Raw genomic sequence first — 24603 nt, 5'->3', positions numbered from 1 at the left:
CACTCCTCATTGTTCCTTTTTCTACAATGGCAGCCTCTCTTCTGCCTCACAAACTTTTATGTATCCTCTTAGACCTAATTCAAATACAACCTTCTCAATAAAGTCTTCCTCAAATCACTCTCCCAAGCAGAATCGATTATAATCTCAGCACACTAGATCCATCAATTATACCACTAATCACATCTGGAGCTAGTTTTAAACATTGCTATTCATCCCGAGTGGGGAGTCCCTTGGGTAGTAATTCTCTCATAAATCTTTTTATTTTACTCTTTTCATACTGGGCATTGAGTCCAATCTTAAGTATGAAAGGCAAGTGATCTACCAGTGAGCTACATTCCCATCTTCCTATTCATCTTTGTATCACTAGAACCAAGGAAAATGTGAAGGACAGAGTAGATACACAGCACAGAGTTGGTAAAAGTAACAAGTAATTGTGGACTTCCACAGTGCTCTTTCTCACTAAAGTTATCCAGTCTAAGCATACCTATGCAGCTGGAATCCACACCCATCTGAGTTACATGGTTCTCAACAACAAATGCAAACAAAATGGTTATGGAATTTACAGGGTGAGAACCATCATTGAAGGTATAAAGCTATCAAATGTGACAAAGGTGGGCCTACAAATCAAAGGACACTTGCTTACATTGACACTGACTTAGAAGCAAGTTAGAATGTGTGGAAAGTCTAAAATTTCTGGAAGTTTCTAGACAGGAAACACCATCCAATTTGCAGAGTAGGAAAATTAGGCCTATAAGAGTTAAATGACTTGCTCCTGCCTTAAAACTCACAGAATCAAGGTCTCCCAATTCCCTGTTTAAACCTTTTCCACCAAAAATAAATGAAAAAAATCAAGGAAAAAATTAAGCCATCGTAAATTTAAATAATATTTCAGATAAATACTATTTAAAATCATTTTCACAGGAAAAAGAAGTCAACACTGAATGAAATCACAGCCATGAGTCAGGGGAGTGGAGTGGTGAGGCTGGTTTCTGGTGGGTTCCATGCCAAGTCAGTTGTGACTTACTCGGTTGGCTTCATCAGCATCCTCTTCATTGATGGAGCTGGAAGGAGAGGGAGTGGCTGACTTGCTTGCTGGGGGCGAGGGGGATGTGTGAGGCATACTGGCACCTCCCAAATTCAAGCCGAGTTGGGTGCTGAGCTGAGACTGGTTGATGGTAGTAAGCTGGGCAGGAGGCATGATGCCAGAACGAGCTGCGTCGGTCATGTGCACAATGGACCTCATGATCAAGGAGGGATCCTGACGGTACTGTGACACTTGTGTGTGGCTCTGATCCTATAAAGGCAACAGCAAAGGGAAAAGAATTTTAGTTTTTTCAAGTCTCAATGGACTTACAAGGTTAACAGTCTCTTAGGCTGACTTGTTAAAATTTTGGCAAGATAGACCTATAGCGGGATGATGGTCTCAGCAAATTTATTAAATACAAAGACTCAGGCCAGAAAGTGAAATAGTCAGAGGACAAAATCCAAACAGGTATGCCAGGGTGTTTACTGTAGCATTGTCTCTGGATAAGCAAAAGAGGGAAGGAGGGAAAAAGGGAAGGAGAGAGGGAGAGAGGGAAAGAAAGGAAGAGGAAGAGAGGAAGGGAGGATATATATTTGAAAAAAGAAAGCCTAACAGTTCTTGTTATTCATTGAGAAAGCTGGTGGCAGAGGAAGGGCTGAAGCAGAGACCAACTAACTCTTCAGGGTTGACCATCTGATTTGCATCCTTCCCATACCTAGCACGGATTCTATCGCTGCCATCCAGCTGTGTGAGGGAAGGAGAGCTAGTCCCCAGCTTTATCCTTCCAAGAACCCACATGGCATGCAGAGGAGACGGGCTGAGAAATGTGCAGAGATTTTGTTTCCAGAGTAACATCTGTTTGCTGCAGGGCATCCTTTCTGTGCAACTATCACAGTTACCCAGAGCATCGCTCTGATTCTCAATTACACTGTCAAGGGGGTCTGGAAGTCAACTCTGTGTCCTATGGATGGAATACCGTTTCTCTCACTTAAAACTACTTTGTTCTCTTTGGTTGAACTCTTCATGATTTAATGTCCTAGTGGACTTTAAAAACATGTCTAAAGAGAACACACAGATCATCAGAATTCATTTTCTCTGTAAATTTTATCACTGACTTCCAAATTAACCTCCTCTGTTTTCTTTTAGGGGAGAGGGATCCTACAAAAGACTTTAGGGTCAGTGCTGACTCTTTTTCTTCCCCTGCATGTTTAATTCCAAAGAATTCAAAAATGAAGACATGCTTCTCAAATAATTTCCTTCAGAGTTGTTATTTAGAATGAGTCTGTTATTTGGCTGAAACAAAATTCTCTTGACTCTCATTGACCCAGAATCTAATTTTATATCCAAGCCTATAAATACTTAACTGTTCTTTTTTTTCTTAAAAGAAACACAATGAGTTGTAAATAACTAAATAGGGGTAGTTACTTTCTTAATATTAAATATACAAATGCCAGTAAGAGTTTATATTAAAGGAAACTGGTTGAATGAATTCTGTTTTAATCCATACTACCAAGTGTTAGGAAGTTGCTTAAAAACACTAGATTAGCTTTATGTGCACTACCTAGAGAACTATTTATCAATCTCAGTTGATAACTAGTTTTTTGAAACTGACCGTTTTAGTTGGGCAGCCTCAGTCTGTTTGTGGTAAGTCCTGTAAATTCTTCATCAGCCTCCACCCACCAAAGCTGATAGCAACCTCCTTCCCAGCCCCAGTCAGGATAATAAGCAAAAACCAAAGCATCTGACTCAGGAAAAAATTAAACAGAAGAAGCCAGAATAGCTAATTGCTAGGACATACTATTTAACATAGAAATTTCCCATCTCTTATTAACTTCAGAATTTTTAAATTACAGTTGAATCCTGGAGAATAATGTCACCCATATCAGGACAATCCCTCCCTCCTGCATTTCACTGGCAGTGTTACTCTGGCAGGCATCATTTTGCAGACTTGGGTCACAAAAGCGAATTGTATATTAAGTTTGTCCTAATTTTCTTTTCATTGGCACCCTATCAAGGTGGGAGAAAAAGGAGGAAGTAGGTAACAAATTTTATAAGAAAGGTACCCGCTACCTTATATATGTAACTGTAACCTTTCTGTATATCACCTTGACAATAAAATTAAATTTTTAAAGGAAAGTTCACCTAGAAAGTGCACCTAGAAATTGAGCTGTAGGTCCAGTCTGCCCTGTTTTTCTAAAGTTTGACTGTGTTCCCTTATTTCATTTCTAGTCTCAATGACAGGCAATTAGGCTATCTTACTTCTAGTTTTAGCCTCCATATATGTCACTCTTAACTATTTAAATTGGGGTGCTGAATACATTTAAATTAAGTACATTTGTTCCAACTGTATAATAGTTAATGAGCTAACTGGCATGGCCTTGAACTATGATAATGCCATTATATAGTCTTCTCACTAACAGAGAAGTTACTTGGCTTGCTTTGTTCCAGTACCTGTGAAAAATCAGTGCAGATGCTTGACTGATTTACTCATAGCTATGGCATTTTAGATGAATCTTATCAACAAACAGATGACCAAGAACCAGGCCCTCAAGGCTTCACCAGCACTTCCTGAGTCCCACCTGCCGTTTATACCTAGATTACGAAGCTGGGCTACCTGAGGGCTCCTTGCACAGTCAAGGTTCATGGTACTACACAGGAACTTTCTCTGGGTATTAACTAAGTGCGAGGACATGTGCTAAACTTCACATGTATCAACTAAATATAGTCTCCTGAAAAGCCTCTGGATTAGGGATTATTATTGTACCAATTCCTGAACAGAGAAGATGTGTTCCTTAAATTACTGAGTTAGCTACTGACTCTTGCTCAATGGAAAAACTATGCTCTCAGGATGCCACCAGACCTCAATGGTAAATGGTGCCGAGAGAGGAGAATAGGAGAATGGGCCTGGGTTCTCCATCACCATCACCCCCTCTTTGTTTTATAAGCATTCCTTTCATATTCCACTGTGAAAGATGGCATTCTTCTGCAGTCAGGAAGAAGTATAAAAACCTTTCTGCAGAGTATGGGGCCAGTCTTAGATAAAACATAAGAGACATCCACTTTGTCTTCAGATTCAAATAGATTCTGGTTCATCTTTCTTGTCCACAAGACACCAAAGATCTCCAGAATATGTTGAAGGAGTCTCTGACTCACATAATCAACACATCAAAATGTGCTAAAGTTTGCATGGCCCAGCATTTTCCAGTAATAACATTTGACATATAAAGATTACAGTATAATAAGATCAATGGTCAAAGTGTGTCTTTGGAAATTCATGCTCCTTTAGGGATACCAACTATTAACAACTGCTTTGAGAGATTTGATCCTTAATCATGGAGCCCTGATCATTTTCCACCCAGAAAGTAACCTCTAGAGGGTGTTTTCTTTCATCTTATAACTCCAGCTTACAAGAGAAAAACATCAACTCAGTTTGGAAGTGTTTATTATGTATCCATCATGTACCAGGCAAGTTAAATCAATGATCATATCTTTGAAAATGTGAAAATTACATGTGACTCTTTTTAGCAGCACTCTAAACAAAAGTTTGGATAGTCAAAGAAATTTACTATAATAAAATGTAGGACAGAGTAATTTATATATACTCTTCCAAAATATTTCATAATTCCTCCCCTAGCAATTATACAATAATTGCATAACCATAAATATGGCCCTAAGAAATTTAGTATGTTTCTATAAATCATTATCTCTCACTAAAATTAGGTCTTAAAACATTTACCAATTATTATTACTTAAAGGCAAAGCAATAAGTAGATTATAAGAGATTGCCATTATCATATCCAATACTAAAATCTGAGTCCTGATATCTTTTTTTTGTTGTTTGTTTCTGTTCCTGGAGCTTGAACTCAGTGCCCCGACACTGTCCCTGAGCTTTTGTGCTCAAAACTAAAGCTCTGCCACTTTGAACCACAGCTCCACTTCCAGTGTTCTGGTAGTTAATTGGAGATGATTCTCACAGATTTTCCTGTCAGGGCTGACTTCAAACTGCAATTCTCAGATCTTAGCCTCCTGAGTAGCTAGGGTTACAGGTGTGAGTCACTAGGGCCTGACATGACCTGGTATATTTTTCAACTTCATATTTTCTTTAAATTTCTTTGTTCAGTACTGGAGGCTGATCCAAAAACTTTACTCATGGCAGATGAGCTCTAGATTGAGCTGTACCCTGCAGCTGGCAATATGCAATGTTTGCTTGCATCATCTCCTAAAATTCTTAGTATTTGTGAAAACAAAACTCATTCTGTCTCTCTCTCTCTCTCTCTCTCTCTCTCTGTGTGTGTGTGTGTGTGTGTGTGTGTGTGTGTGTGTGTGTGTGTGTATGTGTATGTGTGTGTGCCTCTCTGTTAGTTCTGAGACCAGGACTCAAACTCAGTACCTGAAGCTTTCAGTCATTGTCTAGGGCTCTACCAACTGACCTATGCATCCAACTCTCATTCTCTCTTTTATGTCTTTGTTCCCTTATTGATGGTATTACACAGGAATTTCTAAACTTTAATGCTATTGACTTCTTTGTTGAGGGAAGGCATCCTGTTCAATGTAGAATGTTCACTGTCAACTGTTTTCCACCCTTCACCACCAGGTTGTCACCACCAAAATGTCTCTTGATACTGACAAATGACAAAAATCTCTCTTGGAGAGAACTACTGTGTTAGATGACTACTATGGAAATCACCTTCTTGGGATAGTAGGGTTGTAGTAAATATTTAAAGCCTACATCCTATCCCTAAAAAGAAAATATGAGCATTAGCAACGTTAAAATTGGGATAAGTATCAAGAAGAAAATAAATATGCTATACAAAAAATAATAATAAACACTAGGCCAGTAAGAAAGTGCTCTCAGATACAGTGATCTTTGCCCTGATGCTGAAGGACCTGTACCGGCCAACCAGGAAACCAGGGAAAAACTTATTGCAGGTGTATGAGAAGTCTGAGGTGCAAGAGAGCGTGGTGTGCTTGAGGAATGAGAAGGAAGCCAGAAGAGCTGGACGTGGGTCAGGCCAGGTGAAAGGGAGAGGGGTAGGGGGAAATGGTGGGATGTTCCCCTGAGCAGGACCCAGTGAGGTGATGTATAAAGCGAAGAGGAAGCTAACTAAGCCAGAAACAAGGACAGAGAATCTCAAGCAGAGACAAAGGTGTGCCAAGGTCCAGAGCATGAAGAAGTACAGCATGGGAGAGGCTACGGGAGGCCCGTGATGCCATGCTAAGAAAAAGCAAGGCTGCCTACGAGCTTTGCTTTCTCTACCTGTTCCATCGGCCTCTTTGTCCTTAGCTTTTTTTCTAAAACAGGAAACTGGAAGCAGTCCATCATTTTCTTAAATTGCCAGGAACCTAGTCTATTATTGCACATTAATCATTTGAGTGAACTGTTAAAATCTGAATAATTTTATATTAAGAGAGGAACTTTAGATCACTAACCTAGAGGAAAAACTAGAATCACTCATGACAAATGGAATGTCAAATTAATACCTAGAAACAGAGGTAATATACTGTTAGAATCCTTGACATACTGGTTCCTGCTGAAGGCTTGGAGCCAAAGTTCTACCCTCTCTTAATTAGGAAGGACAAATAAGGGGTGTGAAAAAAATGTATGAATCCCCAACTCTGTCTTCATGGAATTAGGACTGAAAGAGAACTGAAAGGGGGAACTCTTCCTCAGTGGGTAAATGACTACATTACATTACCATAGTTGTAGATCGTAGATAAAGATAAACGTTCGTTCGGATGTAGAAGCCAAGAAAACTCTACCTCCTCTACATATTTAAATCTCTTGTATCTATTCAGATGGGAAGCATGTGACATCATCTGTGACATCATCCTGGCATTCTCTACCTGCCTGTTCCCTTCTTTTGCAAATGTAAGATACATGCTTCTAAACTGATTTTTTTTTACCTTAACTATTATTACTATTCTATTTTACCTATTTGTACTCTTCACGATGGTCTTTCCTTTCACCTGGGTTGGTTTCACCATAAACAATCTTTTAGATCTCATATGCAAATATGCTTAATGCGCCTTGTATTTATGCTTACAAATAATCATTCTCTGTTATAATCCAGTATCAGGTTTTCATAATAGAGGATAACATCCAATTAAGAAGCAAATAACCCAAATGTGCTAGTGAGTGTAACTAAATATATTTATACTGTGCCAGGTTTTAATCAATATTTCTTGAGAAATGGAGTAATTAAATAATTATCTGTAATAAAAATTACTTTGCATTAATAAATCTGAATAACTACAAGTAGGAAATTCAAGCGAGTAATTTTATGCTCAATTATTTAGCTATGTCCTATACCAATGGTAAAATTTCACATACAAATTAACAATAATCAATCAAAGTTACACTCAGCTATTATATTTCTACCCCCACTAGATACTGAAACAAATTCCATTAAGCCAAGTGCATGCCAATGATAATTACAGACCCACCTACCACCAATTCTATATTCATCAAAATACCTGTACTGTAAGAGATACTTTCTACTTAGTAGCTACTCTCAGGATTACCATCAAACGGACATATCCACCCATGAAATTTTTGTAGAAAACAGGTGTCTCTAAGTTAATTAATAGCTTCTTAGCAAAATACAATTTTCAAGAGTAGCCACATCCTCGTGTCTCACATCTGTAATCCTAGCTACTCAGAGGGGCTGAGATCTGAGGATCAAAGTTCAAAGCCAGCCTGGGCAAGAAAGTCTGTGAGACTCTTTTCTCCAATTAAACACCAAAAAGCCATAAGTAGAGCTGTGGCTCAAATGGTAGAGCACTAGCCTTGAGAAAAATTTTAAAAATCTCAGGGACAGTGCTCTGGCCCTGTGTTCAAGCTCCAGGACCAGCACAAAAAAAAAAAGTTTAAGAGTTCATTATTGGGCTGGGGATATAGCCTAGTGGCAAGAGTGCCTGCCTCGGATACACGAGGCCCTAGGTTCGATTCCCCAGCACCACATATACAGAAAACGGCCAGAAGCGGCGTTGTGGCTCAAGTGGCAGAGTGCTAGCCTCGAGCGGAAAGAAGCCAGGGACAGTGCTCAGGCCCTGAGTCCAAGGCCCAGGACTGGCCAAAAAAAAAAAAAAAAAAAAAAAAAAAAAAAAAAAGAGTTCATTATCACATACTTAGTGGTATTTTAGTTATCCATCCTGGAGTTCCTTTGTGCTTATTTTCTTCCACCTTTACATCTGTTTACACTTTTGAGTTCCCTTTCCCTCTAGGTTATAATTTAGCAGTCAAGGTATGCTTTGATAACAAATAAGCATCCTTTTGTTCATATGCATTCATTCATACACTGAATAAATGAAATCATAATGGCAGCCATGCTGTTCCAGGCCCAGAGAGGGGAAGATTAGCAAAAGAAACAGATCAAGGTCCTGCCTTCCTAAAGTTCACAGTCTGGTAGGGAGGGAACAAGTGATAAGCAAAGGTGAAATTTTAGAGGAAGACAGGTGTTGTGCATAAAAGAACTGGGATCCTGGTAATAAATTTCATCTTTTCTAAGTACCTGCACCACCATGTCAAGTTTTATTTGGGAATCTAAGTAGTATAGAATGGTGTCTTTCATGTCCCTGAATCACAGTGATATGCTCGCAATATTCAACTATAGATACATACTAAAAAGAAGATAGAGGGAAATAAATTCATAGCATAACTTTGGAACAGTGCTTCCTTTTAAAAGTCATAAATCAGACAAGTATCATGTATCATACTACATGACAAGCTGGCTAGCTGGGTTTAGTAGAAATCTGGAACATGTTCCTATTTTAATAGCTGACCCTGAAATTGACCTTGAAGACAGCCCCCATGTGATCCAGTTGGGTAGTTTTTCAGGCCAAGTAACGAATACTTATTTCCAAGCCCTGTATGATCAAGGCCAATTGCTGTACAAAGGGAGGCAGACGTAAATTGTGGAGTGGCATTTAGGGCAGAAAACTGTCAGGGAATAGTAACAGCTAAATTAGAGCTAACTTTGATAAGCATCTTTGAAACATTATTCAGACTCCTGAGTTGTCCTATTACATGGAGGAGGTACTAGTGATCGAGAAAACAATTTCATTAGCATAATCAGCTTCTTAATACATATAACACTACCTAGCACTTAGTAGGAACTCAGTACATATTTAGTTAAGGTTAATGTGGTTTCAATTTCATACTTTAGACTTGTTACAGTTAGGGCTTTTTATGTCCAAAGTGAGGTTTTTGCTCTTTTAAATTGTGTCTCTCTATAGTTAACTTAGAATAAAAAAATATTACCTGACCCAAACTAAACAAGACTGAAGTAATCATTCAATTTGTAGGAGAGACTGTTGGTCCCTCCTCCCCCAACCTCCCCAATGGCTAAATGGTTATCATCCTGTGGAATTCAGCTACACAGCCTCCACGGACAACGGCAATGAACATGTTCATAATAATAAGAAGGCTTGTTTTAATAGAACGTTCCACGCATTAAACACATTAATGGCCCATGAAATAACTGTTTTATCTGTAACACATTAAGCAACATTGCTAAAAACAATGTATTAATTGAAAGTCTGCTATTCCTTTTAATGTAAGATTTCTTTTTCTTTTTCTTTTTCTTTTTTTTTTAGTTTAAGATGGCATGGAAGTCATTTTGTAAAGACAGAAAAATATATAATTCTACTTCAAAATGAAAAGCCATGACAATCTTGGGGGGAGAGGGAATAAAAACTTGTCAAATAAGCATCAGAATTTTAGATACATTATTTTGATAAATTCCCATATTTCTGATCAAAGGAGATTATCTGTGTGCTTTATGATTTAAGACTCTTATAAATATTTTAAGAGCTTATAATGATCTTCACTGTGTAAGTATTCTCTCTCTCTCTCTCACAATCTCTCCCCACTTAGTCCCCTTAACAAGTCCAGATACTCCCACACTCAAACACACCTCCTTTACCTTCACCCTTTTCAATTTTCCAATACTTCACTTGCTATTACCACAACACCCGCGTAGTATTTTCTATAAATACGTGCCATCACAATTAAATCCGAAGCAGTATCAAACAAGGACTGTGGGTCCTCTACACATGAAACATAATGTATGAAGAAAACGTGTGTGAATTATCAGTATGTTTTAGAAATTTTCTTTTGGGGGGGCATACAAGCTATCTGACTAGAGACAATTATTTTACTGTCTGTTTCTTAGATATCAAAGAGAGTTTTGAAATTCATCAAAGCTAACCTTCTGTTATGTACAACAGGCTAAGCTGAAAAGAATGTTAACAAGTTCAATTTTCATTCAATCAGCACTACTGCTCTCTGAAATGTTTCATTGCAGGAAAGAAATAAAAATAATCTATATGGTAATTATGAGCATGAATCCCCCAGTAACTTTCAGCTACATGAAAGGTCAGTTCTATTCAAGATATTTTATCAGTCCCTTGCACATACTCCTGTCCTGTCATTTTAAATCTGAACAGCATTTTATTTTCCCATTTACAGCTACCTGCAGAATTAAGTACTTAAGCCAAATAAGAAAAAAAAAAAAAAAGAAATGTTGAATGCTGGCAAAGGCTATAATAGCATAGAGATAAATCGTTCATCTGCTCTCTCTCAAGCCTCTGGGGCTGCAGATTTTTCTTCTCCTGGTGCACTGTGGGTATTCAAAACTTGTTCAACATGATTTCATTTCATTTCAGGCACTGCCTGAGAAAACTAAATTACAGAATCAATCATACAGAAGGTCAGAGTGAGACTTCATTACAAGTATTGCATGCTTGCATGAATATCTTTCATTTATGACTGACCCAATATGTCACAATAGCTGTCTAGTAAAAATAATCCACTTTCTGAAATTGATGGACTACTGATGTCAGTGCTACTCAGTGGGCTGGGCAGATTATAGAGAGGTGTTAAAAAAAAAACCCTTTGGAGCACATATTGTAGATTTTTCCGAATTGCAATCTTTTATAGATTAAAATAATTTCCAAATGATCATGTGAACTGACAATGATGCCTGGATGTACCAAATTTCTAAGCAAAGTCTACTGTTGATTTTGACTTGCCAACCGCATCCTGATTTAAAATACACATACCCACGACAAGCAAATCAAGGTTGTTCTTTGAAGCCACAAATGTATCCTCATTCAATTTTTCAGCAACTCGCTTTTGAATACTAGGGCATGATTTGCATATTTTGAAATGTGAATGCTAATCATTGGAGTCTTTTAATCCTCCCCCCTTTTTTATTCCTGCTTTCCATTTTTAAATATAATAGCATAAATTTAAGGAAGATAAACATGTTGTTCTTATAACCAACAATAATGCAGCTAATCAGTAATGTGACAAACTGTCACTCATTCGAAAGGAAAACCAAGGAAGCCCTGAAGAAAAGCAGGTTACATACAACATAAACAAGCCGGCTTTTCTTCTTATATGAGAGTCTTAATTCACCATAGCAATCCTAAAGACAGCCATCTTCATTTGGATAATAAAACTTGGTGCTTGCATAGAGTATGAAATATCCCACGCGCACCAGGAAGCTGAATGCATGATGTATAAAGCATTATTTATTATTTTGCTGCTGAGCTTCCTGAGGGAAATCTCCAAAAGAAGTGTCTATGGAATAGCATGATGTAGCCAGCCAACTTGGGGCCCGGAGGGAGACACACAAGAAGCCTGACATAACCTATTTTTAACCATGCCTCTGGCGATTCTGAATTCAAGTTTATAGGTGAACATGTCAGGTAGTCCATAGAACAAAGCCAACGACACATTGCATTCATCATAATTCTGTCCCAGTACATTTTCCCCCCAACATTTGTGATTTAAACTCCCATGACATTTCTTCAAGGTGTAATTCTACTAGAATTTCCAACAAGATTAGTTTTGTTTTCAAGCCCAAATAAATAGCATTCAGGTTGAGCATAACTTCAAAAAAAGGCAACCATAAATGTAATGAGGTCCACGTAAATACCATGACACCAGCCTGCACTTAGCTAAAGTGCCTATACTTTTAAAATCAATGAAATAATTCAACCCCTTTAGTGATTAGCCATACATTACAAAAGCAGCATTAAAAATGAGTATTCTCCCTCAACACCAGTTCGTAAAAGCATTGTTCTTTAAGTGTATGTGAATATCATAATTATTTTATGATTCCATCTTTAGTTCTTTCCAATATAGTAAACTCAATTGACCATGAAATGAAATTTCATAGTCAAAATGCCTCCTTTACACTTTTTTATAGCAGCAATAACAGTTTTATAGCTTTAAGGCAAGGTAATTCATCAGATGTTTAATTTAAAGGCACATGCTTATATTTATTAATAAATATTTACCAATTTATAATAAAGTACACATTTTAGCATCCATTATACAGTCTTTTAACTATTTCTGCAACTTGAACAAGCCCAGTTGAGCATCTATGAATAATAGCAAACCCTGGAAAACTCCCCTTGGTGACTAAATATCCTTGTTTTAATTTTTATTATTTTCCAGACACAATATTACAAGCCTGACTGCAGACAAATAGGACAGAACCCACCATTCAAGTGTCAAGAAGACAAACATGTATGAAAGTCCACAGGACACAATTATATGAGATGTCGAGGGTTGGTTATGAATTCTTAATGACTGTTTCCTGAACTGTTCATTGCATTCTTTTCTGACAGAAAAACAAATAAATATAAGTAAAAATAAAAACCCTAATGTTCAGCTCAAACACAAAAGATCACAGGCAAAGAAAATGATGTTGTGGCAATCCTATTTGAGAAAGTAATCTTATATTTCATACAGCACGCCGAATCTCTGTACCACTAATCCACTACATATTTTGCAATCATACGCTGTTATCTGGGGAATTAACAATGAAACCCATAAACATCACTGCCACGGTCCTCGTGTGCATAGAACTATGTAAACAAGCAATAGGATTTGTTTTTGTTAAACCAACACATCTGTTTCATTTTATCAGGGTTTATAAAAAAAAAGCCCTATAAACTATTAATCTCGCTTTAAAATGTCTGCTTAGTATCTCACCTAGATAACATACATATTATGGTAGGAAAAAAAAACCACAATTCCAGCAGAATTTACTCTGGTGATTGCTGACTATAATTGCACACTAAAGAAACCCCCACCAATATGTATATATATATTTTTTATAAAATATATGTATAAAATGATTGCATTAGTAAACCTTGGCTCTCTGGGGTGCCTTATTTGATGTTTATAACAATAAATCACACACACACACACTCTCTCTCTCACACACACACACACTTTTTTTCCTCCACACAACCCATTCTCCCTCTGTCCCTCTACTGGTTATAAGTACCTTTTCTTCCTTTTATTCTGTATCACAGCTTGGTATTCACTTGCAGTAGAACCAAATCATATATCATAAACTTCACATTACAATCCAAGTTCAAAAAATCTAAACATCCCAGAAGGGATTTTAATTCTAAACTCATGCCTGGGGCTGGGGATATGGCCTAGTGGCAAGAGTGCTTGCCTCATATACATGAAGCCCTGGGTTCAATTCCCCAGCACCACATATACAGAAAATGGCCAGAAGTGGCACAGTGGCTCAAGTGGCAGAGTGCTAGCCTTAAGCAAAAAAAGAAGCCAGGGACAGTGCTCAGGCCCTGAGTCCAAGGCCCAGGACTGGCAAAAAATAAAAATAAAATAAAATAAAAAGTAAAATAAACTCATGCTGGATAAACTTTCAACTCAAGCACACCTCTGTGTTAAACCAAAGATAAGACAAGATTGGGACTTTGAAACCAAGGAATCAGATGTTTTTGTAGCAAAAAGATCTTGTCAGTCAGCCGTGTGTGTGTGTGTGTGTGTGTGTGTGTGTGTGTGTGTGTGTGTGTGTGTGTGTTTGGCAAGGGTAATCTAGTACTACCACTATGTTTAATGTAAGACCAATAATCTACACAGCCACCAATTAAGCCAACAGAATACTTCAGAGCATGCATTTTCAAACCTTTACCATGATTAGAGCAAATGATAAAAACCAGTTTCAAGCCATAAACGTGGTGCTTACCATATGCAATCCACTGCTCTGAAGTCCGCCATCTTGTTCTACAAGATTTCTAGAGATGGTAATGGATGGAAGATCCAAGCTTTGTGGAGGAAACTGGGGTGTGAATTCACTTCCCTGGGAAGGCAACGGATCACTGAGGGCTTGGAAAGGTAGCAGTACATCAGGCATGCCCAGGGCAGGATCTGACTCTGGAGGAGGTGTGATTGGTGGGATTTCAAATTCTTCATCCCCAAGGCTTGGTGTATGGAATGTCTGCTGAAAGAAAACAAAGCATAGATAGCCTCATAATCTAACCTTAGCCTTTATTCCTCCTTGGAGGGAAGAAAGGCTTTGCTTGAAAAACACTACATATGTAAGCCAAATATTTATTCCTCATATGAAAACATCTTAAACACAGATTTCCATATATAAAGTTTTGCTGATCATTCTGATTAAAGATTTAAGTCTCATTATCATATGGTTTTAATGGAGTATCAGTATTAACAGTTTTTTAATGCGTACTTAATTAGCAACATCTGTCTTTGTTGTTAGTTGGAGCATCAGCGACATTAGATTTGGCTATATAACAAATTGCCACTTTATTGATATGTTCATAGAACTGCTCAAACCGCTTGCACAATCCACATGCTTCATAAAATGCTGACAATTTTGTGGTGTGCACACACACACACACACACACACAACATTAATCCAGAAGTGAACATTATACATGTTTACATTCTGTTACAACCAATAAAACAAGTAATATTAAATTTGTAGGGTTTTAAATTTTTTTTCCTTATTGGTGTAGTCTCCAGTGCAAAGATCTCTATAGAAACTGTGAGTGTGTGTGTGTGTGTGTGTGTGTGTGTGTGTGTGTGTGTGTGTATGGTATGTTTTATAGTAGAGGAATTACTGCAGTTCATACTAAAGGGTACCAATCCTTTTTATTAAAAGGAGGAAGGTTATTTTCTTTTATATGAACATCTTAATATATATTTATTGAGTCATTTTCTACTAGTCTTTAGCTTTTAAAGACTACCTAGAGAGCATGAAGCTGCATTGATAGAGATACACTAACTACATTGATCTCACTCACTTGCTTTAGACAAGTGTTCTACCTCAACAGCTGTGTAAATCTCCATGCTTTGTTTTTCTGCACTACCACTGAGATTCTTATAGGCTGTGTTTTTAAACAGTGTCTTTAGTGTAAATCAGGACAGCCCTGCTCTACCACATGAACCATCTTTCTTAGAGTTCAGGTAATGAGGAAACAGACAGGTGCCAAAAGCCAACATACAAATTTTTGGTGATGTGAAAAGGGTTAGAAGGAGGCCTCAATTTTTTTTTTTATTCCTAGCTCAAAGGATCACTGTGATAGTTCATTTATTATTAATAGTATTTGAAAGAATGAACTGGTATAAGATAATTGGAGTCTGCTAGTATCAGTAAAGAGACCTAATTAAGAGCTAAAAATCATCATTCTTCAAACTATCAATTACCATACCATCATAACCACTTGGGAGAAAAGTGAAACAAACTCAATGGGGAAAAGAAGCAAAAAAAAAACAATTCTTGCATGTAGAAACTATCAAATATTATTTGTATCTTGCCAGAAAGAAAGGTATCACAAGCAGGAGAATCTATACCAGGACAATTCATCACCCTAAGTTATTAGCAGATTCAATAAGTATAAACTACTTCACTATGATAATACTAGAAAGCTAGGATGGAATATTACATTTTTTGACATATGCATTCTTATATCCACCCTAAAAGATGTCAATTTCTCCTGGCAGTACTGGAGTTCTTAGCAACAAAGGGAAGAATTGGCCACAAACGTGGTTGGCTAATGAATGTAACCCTGTGGCTGCATTTGCTGTTATTTTGGCACTAATGTGGTTTAGTAACAGATGCAACTGTAATTTGTGACTCATTTGCTACCCCATTACTGCTTAATGAAATCTAACATATCACATTAACAATACGGATAAACACTCATTCTTGATATGTGGCATTTGGCTGTTTTCATTACCACTTTAATTAACACTTGAAATATTATTTCAATAAATATTTAAAGTACTTTAAAAATGGTCAGGGCACTCATGACACAGACAGACAACATAAAGTGAATGTGTGATTTTCCATCTTAGACAATCCAAGTCCTGTAGTGTTATCTATAGGGCAATATCTGGATGGAAATGGTTTCAGGTACAATTTAGACTTGATAGCATGCAAATCTAAAGTCTTCCTGAATTAGTTTGTACTCATTAAAATGTTAAGATACCAAATAAATTTGCTTTTAATGCAGTGATTGGGAAATTAGGCACATAATATAGGGCAGTACATTAACACTAACTCAGGATTTATTTTCTGAGAAGGAGGAGTTATTATAATTGCAATTGTCAACACATAAAATGACCCCTTCAACGCTAACCTACAGGAAGCTTGATGCCTCATGGTCAAAATTAAAGAGATTTTCTTTTCTGTTTAGGTTACGAAATAGAAAGAGTGATCCTATAGATAAAGGTCCCTGTGGCACTATTTTAAAGAACAAATTAATTTGAAGTGGAAATTTGTTGTTTTGCTTTATTCCCATCAAATAAAATAATACAATGCTATCTAATATGCTACACATGTAAACGTTAAACTTCTAAACAACATTTAGAAACAAGTAAAATATTAAATATAAAGTATTCCTTAGAGAAAAGAAAAGAAAAAGATATTCAATATAAAGTTAGGCATTCCCACTCCAAAATGCTTGGCTCTCTGAGCAGATCCAATAATCACGTGTGACATCACAATAAAAGATAGAGACTTTGTTAACCATGCCATATGAACAGCGTCAGATTAATCACTTCAAGTTTCCGTGATTATTATTTTCTTGTACAGATATTGACTCTTCAGTGTTTACCTTGAACATGTTCACAGTAGTATGTACATGGTTAAATACCATCTGTACCAAAATGTTCAAGACATTTGTTCCTTTTGATAAAAATGCAAATTTGGAGAACTGTTGTATCAACATATAACAGCCAATGTCTGACACGGTGAATTATCACAGCTGGAATTAAATTGTCTCTGAACAGCTGCTGGCAGCAGAGCTTTCATCAATGTTTGATTCAAATGTAGGGGGAGAAAAAAAATCCTACAGAATGAAACATCATGTTGTCTTTACAGATGGGGTTTGTGCTCATTATCACAAACAACACAGCAGCCAGAGCCAAACAATATTCCCTTATCTCAGCTGTCTTCTTGCTCCAAGAGAAGATGGTCACTGTAAAAATGATTAATCTTGGAAAGCCCTTAATTCTGGATTCCCCATTTATTCTAATGGTTTCTCAGCATTAATTTCTTTCCTATCACTTGCTTCCCTGTTCCAAGATCATTTGCAAAGCCATTATTATTTTCACCCTCTGGGGTCAAGCTAGTTCAGTCTCCTATATTTGAATGTATTTGGAAAATGAAGACTTTTTAAAACTTATTATTACATGAACCACCAGAGAAATGTTCCACTTGGACCAATTTCATACTTCTGTTTGTTCTTATCTGAAAAAAAAAATGAATCGCACTCATACCATCAACCATTTTCTAGATCTAATCATGTTCTCTGAGGTTTTTCTAGAAGGCAGGCCAATGAGACCAGGCAACAGTTCTGAGTCAACAATGAAAAACATAATAAAAAGAGCAAGAAGACAATGTTGTGCACTGGCAAACTGAAGACAAACCTACAGCCAGTGTGGCACAGCATTGAGATGTGTCCCAAGCTACAATCAGGGGTTGGGGCATGCCGTCATTTATTCACTCAGTAACTTTTATTGAGCATATATTACTGCCAGGTTCTTTGCTAGGCTGTGAGATCTAATACCAACAAAAACACTCACTTCACATCACTCTGCCAAGCCCCAAAGAAATGTCTGCCACAGTTTTCCAAACCTTTGCACTCAATGAAATTATCCTGAGAGACAGATATATAAAATTAAAATATTTTCTATTATGAGCCGCTTCTAGCCTAGTGTCCAAATTGCCAAGATATCAATACTCAGTGTGTTTTTAGCACGCTTCCTTACATATTTATTTTTATTTGCATATATAGATAATTTTTTCCTTGCGAGATTTGCCAAACGTTAGGAATGTTATCAACAGCATATGGACAAGTAATAAAGTCTTGTCAGGTTATTTTCTTTTCCAATCGGCTTTGCTCGTTTCTCCTCCAAAGTCGTTACCTCGTGCCACAGGAGAGAGAGAGATAAATTCGATACTTTGCTTTTCCCTTCGAGCCTATTATATTATCTAAATAACACACAGAATATGGACAGCGCTAAGACAGACACCTACCTCGCTGGCAGCAAAGAAGGCGTTGTTTGCCTCAGCCATGTTCATGTAGTTATTATTTCCAAACTGAAAGAAAACAGATTGTCCTGTGTTAATGAGAGGCATAGTGAAGAATTCTGGTTCTTAATGCACAAATATAGTTTGGAAAGAAGGTTGATGTAAAGGTATTTTGTTTGTTTTTTTGTTTTTTGTTTTACTGAGATCAAATTTGAAACATGAATGGTTTCAGAGAACAATGCTCCATGTCAGCTAGTTCCAGAAAATAAAGCACGCAGTTACACTAACTCAATAATTCTCAAAAATAGTTTTGTTTCTCACCAAGACTAACAATAAAGGAAGGCAATCACAAACATGTGGCTGCCTGGTCAGTAGTGTGTGGCATTTACTGAACTGGCATTTGTCAGAGGTTAGAAGAAAGAGAGTTTCCAAGAAAGTCACCATGATAGATTTTAAAGCATGCTGGGAATTTTTCTACCTGGCTTTTCCAGAACAGATGTCACAGGTGTGAGCAGGAAAAAGGGTGAATTAAAGGGAGTAAAATTCAATCCCAAGAGGCAAATTCTATTTTCTGGTGAACGGGGGTGTGGCATGAATATAAATAAATAAAACTAAAGAATCTTTTTTAAATCTGCAAACAAAGCTCATAGCTATATCTAGATACATCAGAGCTGCTGAAAGCAGAGATATTTAATCTCTCAATGTAACATTTAGTGCAAAGTGGTTTAAAAAATAATAAGCAGGATCCTATGAACACAGCATTTTTATTTCATTCCCTAACACAATGGGCCATTCACGCCATCACAAATAAAGACTGTATCAGCATTTCAGAGTTAAGCCCTCTTACTTCCAAGGACCTGTTAGCCAAATGTAAAACTTGGATTGAGGCAGAAATGTATTTTCAGGTTCTGATAGCTTAAGTAGGTACATCTTATTGCTTTAAACATCATGTTATTAGTTTGGCAATACGGTAAGGCTCTGTGGGCATAACTATCTAAAGCTGTATTATTTTATAACTTTAAAATGATAAAAGAATGTCCAATTAATAAAGTATCTTATTTCCTTCCTTTAATACATCAAAGAAAACATAGATTTGGTCTCCAATGGTTGAAATGTATATAGATATTCACTAATACAAAAAAGCTAGCAATTATCTCAAGTAAAAGGTATAATTTTCCCAGCAGATGGGTAGGTGGGTGGATGGATGGTTGAATAAATAGGTAGGTGGGTAGAAAACTAGTGGCACAAAGTCAGATACTCATACACAGATAAGCAGGTAGATATAGATGATAGACAGACAGACAGAGATAGACAGACAGACAGGAAGGTAAATGGAGAGGCATACAGTCAGATACTCAGTCAGATACGTAGATCTTAGAGACAGACAGACAGATAGATAGATAGATAGATGACACAGAGATATGAAGACCCACACAATCACATAATCCTCCTCCTCTCCACAAACTGACACCACTTATTTCTGGGTGCTTTCAACCTCACTCTGAACCTTTAAGGAACTGGGATCGACATGCTGCCCTTTATCTTGTCAGGGATCCAAGATCTAAGCAGGATTTATAGGAAAGATGCTAATGGTTCCAGACTGCTGCTGGAGTCTAAGAAGCCCCCTACCTCTGCGCCCCCCGTAACAATACAGAAACACACACAGCAAGCCATCAGAAAGCCTCTCCCCATGCGCTCATTCATGTGGCTAAGTATCCCTCAGGATTTCTAAAAGATGTATTTGTTAGCATTTTTTTGAAGGTATCAAAAACACATGCATGCGAACACACACCACACATACACATACACACACACACGCACACATAATCTTCCCATTTTTTCTATAATGTTGAATATATGCAAAAGAGCCTAAGTTTCTAGCATGCAGTTTTTCATGAATTAAGGATGGTAGAATTAAAATCTTGGGGCTAATAATCAAATGTGATATTGGTGTGTGTGTGTGTGTGTGTGTGTGTGTGTGTGTGTGTATGTGTGTGTGTAGATATATATGAATAAGAATTTCTGTGTTTGAGAAATTACACATATAACCGGTCTATTGCATATATGTATAACATATGTTACACTTGTAATATGTGTTGCATATGTGTCATGTGTTCCTGTCCTGTCCCCCTCCTCATCTAACAGCAGTATCACAACTTTAGCATTATTTAAATGTAGGTTTTGTTAGGGAATTAGAAATCCATTTAAGGCCAAGAGCTCATTATCAGAGAGTATTTTTTTAAGATTAAACTCACTTATTATCTAATAGCACCTAAAACAACAAAGAAAAATAAAATGGCTATTAAACTAAGGGCCTAAACAATTCAAAAAACAAATTAAGCTTAGAGTGAAATAAGAACTGGGTTAGAAATCCTCTTCTGAACAGTTAGTATGCGAATGTAATTACTGAAGAAACTACAGCTAATCAGCTGTGAATTGTATCCATTAATTAGTATTTGCCCTGGAGAAATGAGAAAAATCAGTAACAGCGTTGGCAACGTGGCGCGCTGACAGCCTCCAGGCCGTGCAGCGTGCAGTCAAGCAGGTGGCTCCAGCGGTCCACGTAATTTGAAAAGCTCTCACCTGAAGGACTGCACAGGCACTGCTTGCCTATCTCTTGCATCTCTAGAAGGCCTTAATTAATGGCTTTTAATTTGGAAACACTTGGTGATCAGGCGGGAACAGCTGTAAATCATTTCAAATAGCAGCATAGCTTTCCATGTCGTACGGAGAATACCTTGCTTCCAACATGGGCTTGTCTGTCATAGGCAAGGGCCATTTTCCTGCAGAGATGGCTAGAATCTTGGCTCAGAGTGAGTAGTCAGATAAATCAGAGGGCACCTGGTAAACCTAACTTTCAAAAAAAAAAACTTTGAAAAAAATATGTATGTATATGTGATGTACCATTTGGAACATACTTGTACTAATAAATATTCTTTAAGCTGGAGACTGGAGGCTCATGCCAGTAATCCTAGTTACTCAGGAGGCTTAAGATCTGAGGACTGCAGTTCAAAGCCAGCCTGGGTATCAAAGACTGTGCATCTCTTATCTCCAATTAGCCAGCAAAAAGCTGGAAGTAAAGCTGTGGCTCAAGGGGTAGAGTGCCAGCCTTGAGCTAAAATGACAGAGCCCAGGTCTTGAGTTTGAGCCCCATTTCGTGTGTGCGTGTGTGCGTGTGCGTGTGCGTGTGTGTGTGTGTGTGTGTGTGTGTGTGTATTTGTTAAATCTGGCCTCTCTGGTAGTTACATTATTTGGGATAAAAGGGATGGCATCTTCCATTTCTTACCTCATCTTATAGGGCTAGCTTCATTTTATTTACTTTATTGTATTTTAAAATGTGACCTAGGAATCCTACCTTACTTGTTTGATGTTGGGAACAGATCAGATTCTGAAAGGAAAAAGTACTCCCTGGGGGTGAATGGCTAATATAATGACCTGAGAACAATTAAGTTGGAGCAAATTGCGTACAATTAAATTTGCTCCCGGTTCTAGGAGACATAAACACATTACACCACACAACTCTCCTAAGGTCGGTGGGAAAGGGGTCTACTGTGAGCTCAGCACTGCCGCCTCCCAGAGGATCTAGCCCCAGGTAGTGATTAAGCTTAAAACTGTATTGTTTCCTATGATACTCAAAGCTAGAATTTCCCAGAGGCTATTCCAAGAGACCTGGGTCTAATATAACGTTCCCCAAGAAAAGGGCCCCACAGTGCTGTCCATCTGGGAAAGGGTCAGATGAGATACCAGGTGCCCCATGAAGTTAAGGGTTCTCAGAAGTCCCACAGTTCCTTAATCCAGCAAATAATGACAGGCCGCGTCTGTGTCCACTATGCCCAACACTGGATGGAGATTCTATTTTTCTTTAAATGGGAGACCATAAACAGCCCAACAACAAAGGCTGTCCATCATTTTATTCCTCCATCAATACCCAGACACTGGGAAACCTTGGCTGTCAGTATTTATTTTTTATTTCTCCTGAATCTCTCTTATAAAAGTTAGTATCCTAATTTTACACCATGGCAAAATTTAAACATTTTATCAATTAACTAACTAAAAACTTGTAAATTATTCATCTTAAGTCATTTGGTCTATTTCCAAATGTTTGAGATGAAAACCCTCCATTGATGTTGCTTACAAAGATCCCCTACTTATACAGAGTCCTTCTATTCAACTTCAAGAGCCAGGCCAAAAATTCCCAATAAACTAAGTGAACACCAATCAAAGTAGTCAGTTACTCTGAAGGGTACATAGCAACATTACCCAACACAGCACTCATTCCAATTGTTGGAAGGAGCCAATAGAGGGCAGTGGTCACTACATGGCAGGTCCAGCTGACATTTATGAGGTTCTCTGGTGGTAATAGGCCTTTTTTCTATCTTGATAGGCTCTAATAGATGCCATACCCAAAGGCACAGTCTCCAGAGTATCATTATAAAGCAGAACTAAACTACTCTGCATGTAGAACTTCTCAATCTTAATAATTTTCAAAAAGAATGTCTTCATTGTACTTAAAGGTAGACTTGCTTTTGTCGCCTGAGGAGCAATTGCAGCTTCAGCAAAAATTATTTATGAAGGACATCAATTAAAAAGGAGCAATTGCAGGCTTATGTAGAAGACCTTCGTGCCCATGGCCCAGCCCGTCTGACTAGGTAAAGTGCCAACATAAATTAATGCAGATTGCTAAGGTAGAACAGCAGAGACCAAATCCCATCTATGATCACAAGCTGAATACTTCAGCGTGGTGAATCCATACAACCTCATTTTCACAGAAATTATTATGATATCCATGTGAAGACTTGTACAGACTTCTAATAGAGCCGGTTACATAAACATCCAGTCTCAAACAGCTAAATGGCACACATTTAATCCTAAAAGAAAATACAATCCTTACACAATTCTCTTTTCTGCTTCCCATTAGATCTGTTAGCAGATACCCTCTGATCTGATGCCTCACTATGGACATCCACCAGGTTGCTCACACAAGAGAACCACGCCACTGTGGATCAAGTGTGCCAGGCCCAGTCACATGACAGAAAAGACAGCATATTCAGTCCACCCAGTCCCAAGTGGCTCCGTTAACTCTCTCCTGGAAAAAAAAATGGATGAAGGTTCTTCACCCAGTATTCCTGAAGCCTCTGATGGGGAACTGACTCAGGGCCTGTGCCCTAGGCCCAGTCATTCTTAAACCTATCCTTTCACTCCTCTCCCCCATCAAAACCTCAGAAGATTCTGCTGGATCATCCCTTTGCTTATTTGCAAAGAAAACCACCTAGCTCCACCTCCACTATGCCCACCAGAGCCCAAGCCATCCATCCCTTCTTGACCACTGTAGCTGCCTCCTCCTACCAGACCCCTCTGTCTCAACTAAGCTCACCAATAGTGTATGCTCAACATAAAGCCAGAGACCCTTAGGAATCAAAGTAGGTCCCGAACAAGCTCCAAACTTTCCACTGATTACCCAATAGCTCTGGGAATTTACACAGTCCTTACTATTGCCCCCGCTGTTTTCCCTGAGCTCTTAGACCGCATTCTCCCTGCTCATGTTGCCTTATCCAGCTAGTCTTCTTGCTGTTCTTACAACAACCCAGACATATGCTCAACTGCAGGGCCTTTGCATTTCTTCTGTTTTGTCTGCCTGGACCATTGTCACTCTAAAGTCTCTCCCCCTTCTGAGTCTATCCTCAAATGTCACCTGCTCAGTGATTACACTATTAAATTTCTATGCTGCCTCCTTCTCTCTACCTCCAACATTCTCCATCCTTCTTGCCTTGCTCTATTTTTTCCATTAACACTTTCAACATCACATAATATGTTTACTGTCTTTCTCCCTACACTTGAATGTAAACTGAGAATGTTTTGCCTCATTTTTAGTGAAGACTCCCCAGTGCCAAGAAGAATAAATAGTAGACTTACCAAAGTAGATCAAATTGATTTACTAAATACCAGGAGCTCAATAAATCTTTACTGAACAAATGAATAAATGAATTCCTGAGTGTGAAGTGACAGTAATCAGAACTGATCTCTAAACACATTAGGGCCCAGTCTAAACTCGGGAAATTCAAGTGAAAACAAGAAACCAAGTAAGTACATCATTGTCACTCCCCAAGCCATGTTCGTGGGCAAGAAGTGGAAAGAGGAAGACATATATTCCATAATAAAAGTAGTATTTTGAACTCTAAAGATAAGAAGCTAGCAAAATATTTTATTGTCATTATGTAGCTGGAAAAGGGAAATGACTTCTAAAATACT

The 24603-nt window shown here is 37.9% G+C and overlaps 1 protein-coding gene across 4 annotated transcripts in view; it reads right to left on the bottom strand.

The window, feature by feature from the left end:
* Nucleotides 1-24603, bottom strand: part of Tox3 (TOX high mobility group box family member 3) — a 115456-nt gene that overhangs the window by 10683 nt on the left and 80170 nt on the right. For 2 of the 4 annotated variants that reach the window (XM_048355619.1, XM_048355617.1), the window contains exons 2-4: nt 18361-18423; nt 14044-14298; nt 1025-1294 (exon numbers count right to left, since the gene is read on the bottom strand). In XM_048355619.1, coding sequence (XP_048211576.1) covers nt 1025-1294; nt 14044-14298; nt 18361-18423 — 588 coding nt within the window. The remainder of the gene's footprint in view (nt 1-1024; nt 1295-14043; nt 14299-18360; nt 18424-24603) is intronic. The other 2 variants (XM_048355620.1, XM_048355618.1) reach the window with 1 other exon arrangement.

The sequence above is a fragment of the Perognathus longimembris genome, chromosome 10, assembly GCF_023159225.1.
Source record: "Perognathus longimembris pacificus isolate PPM17 chromosome 10, ASM2315922v1, whole genome shotgun sequence".
Lineage (NCBI taxonomy): Eukaryota > Metazoa > Chordata > Mammalia > Rodentia > Heteromyidae > Perognathus > Perognathus longimembris.
This window is presented reverse-complemented; position numbering and strand designations above follow the sequence as displayed.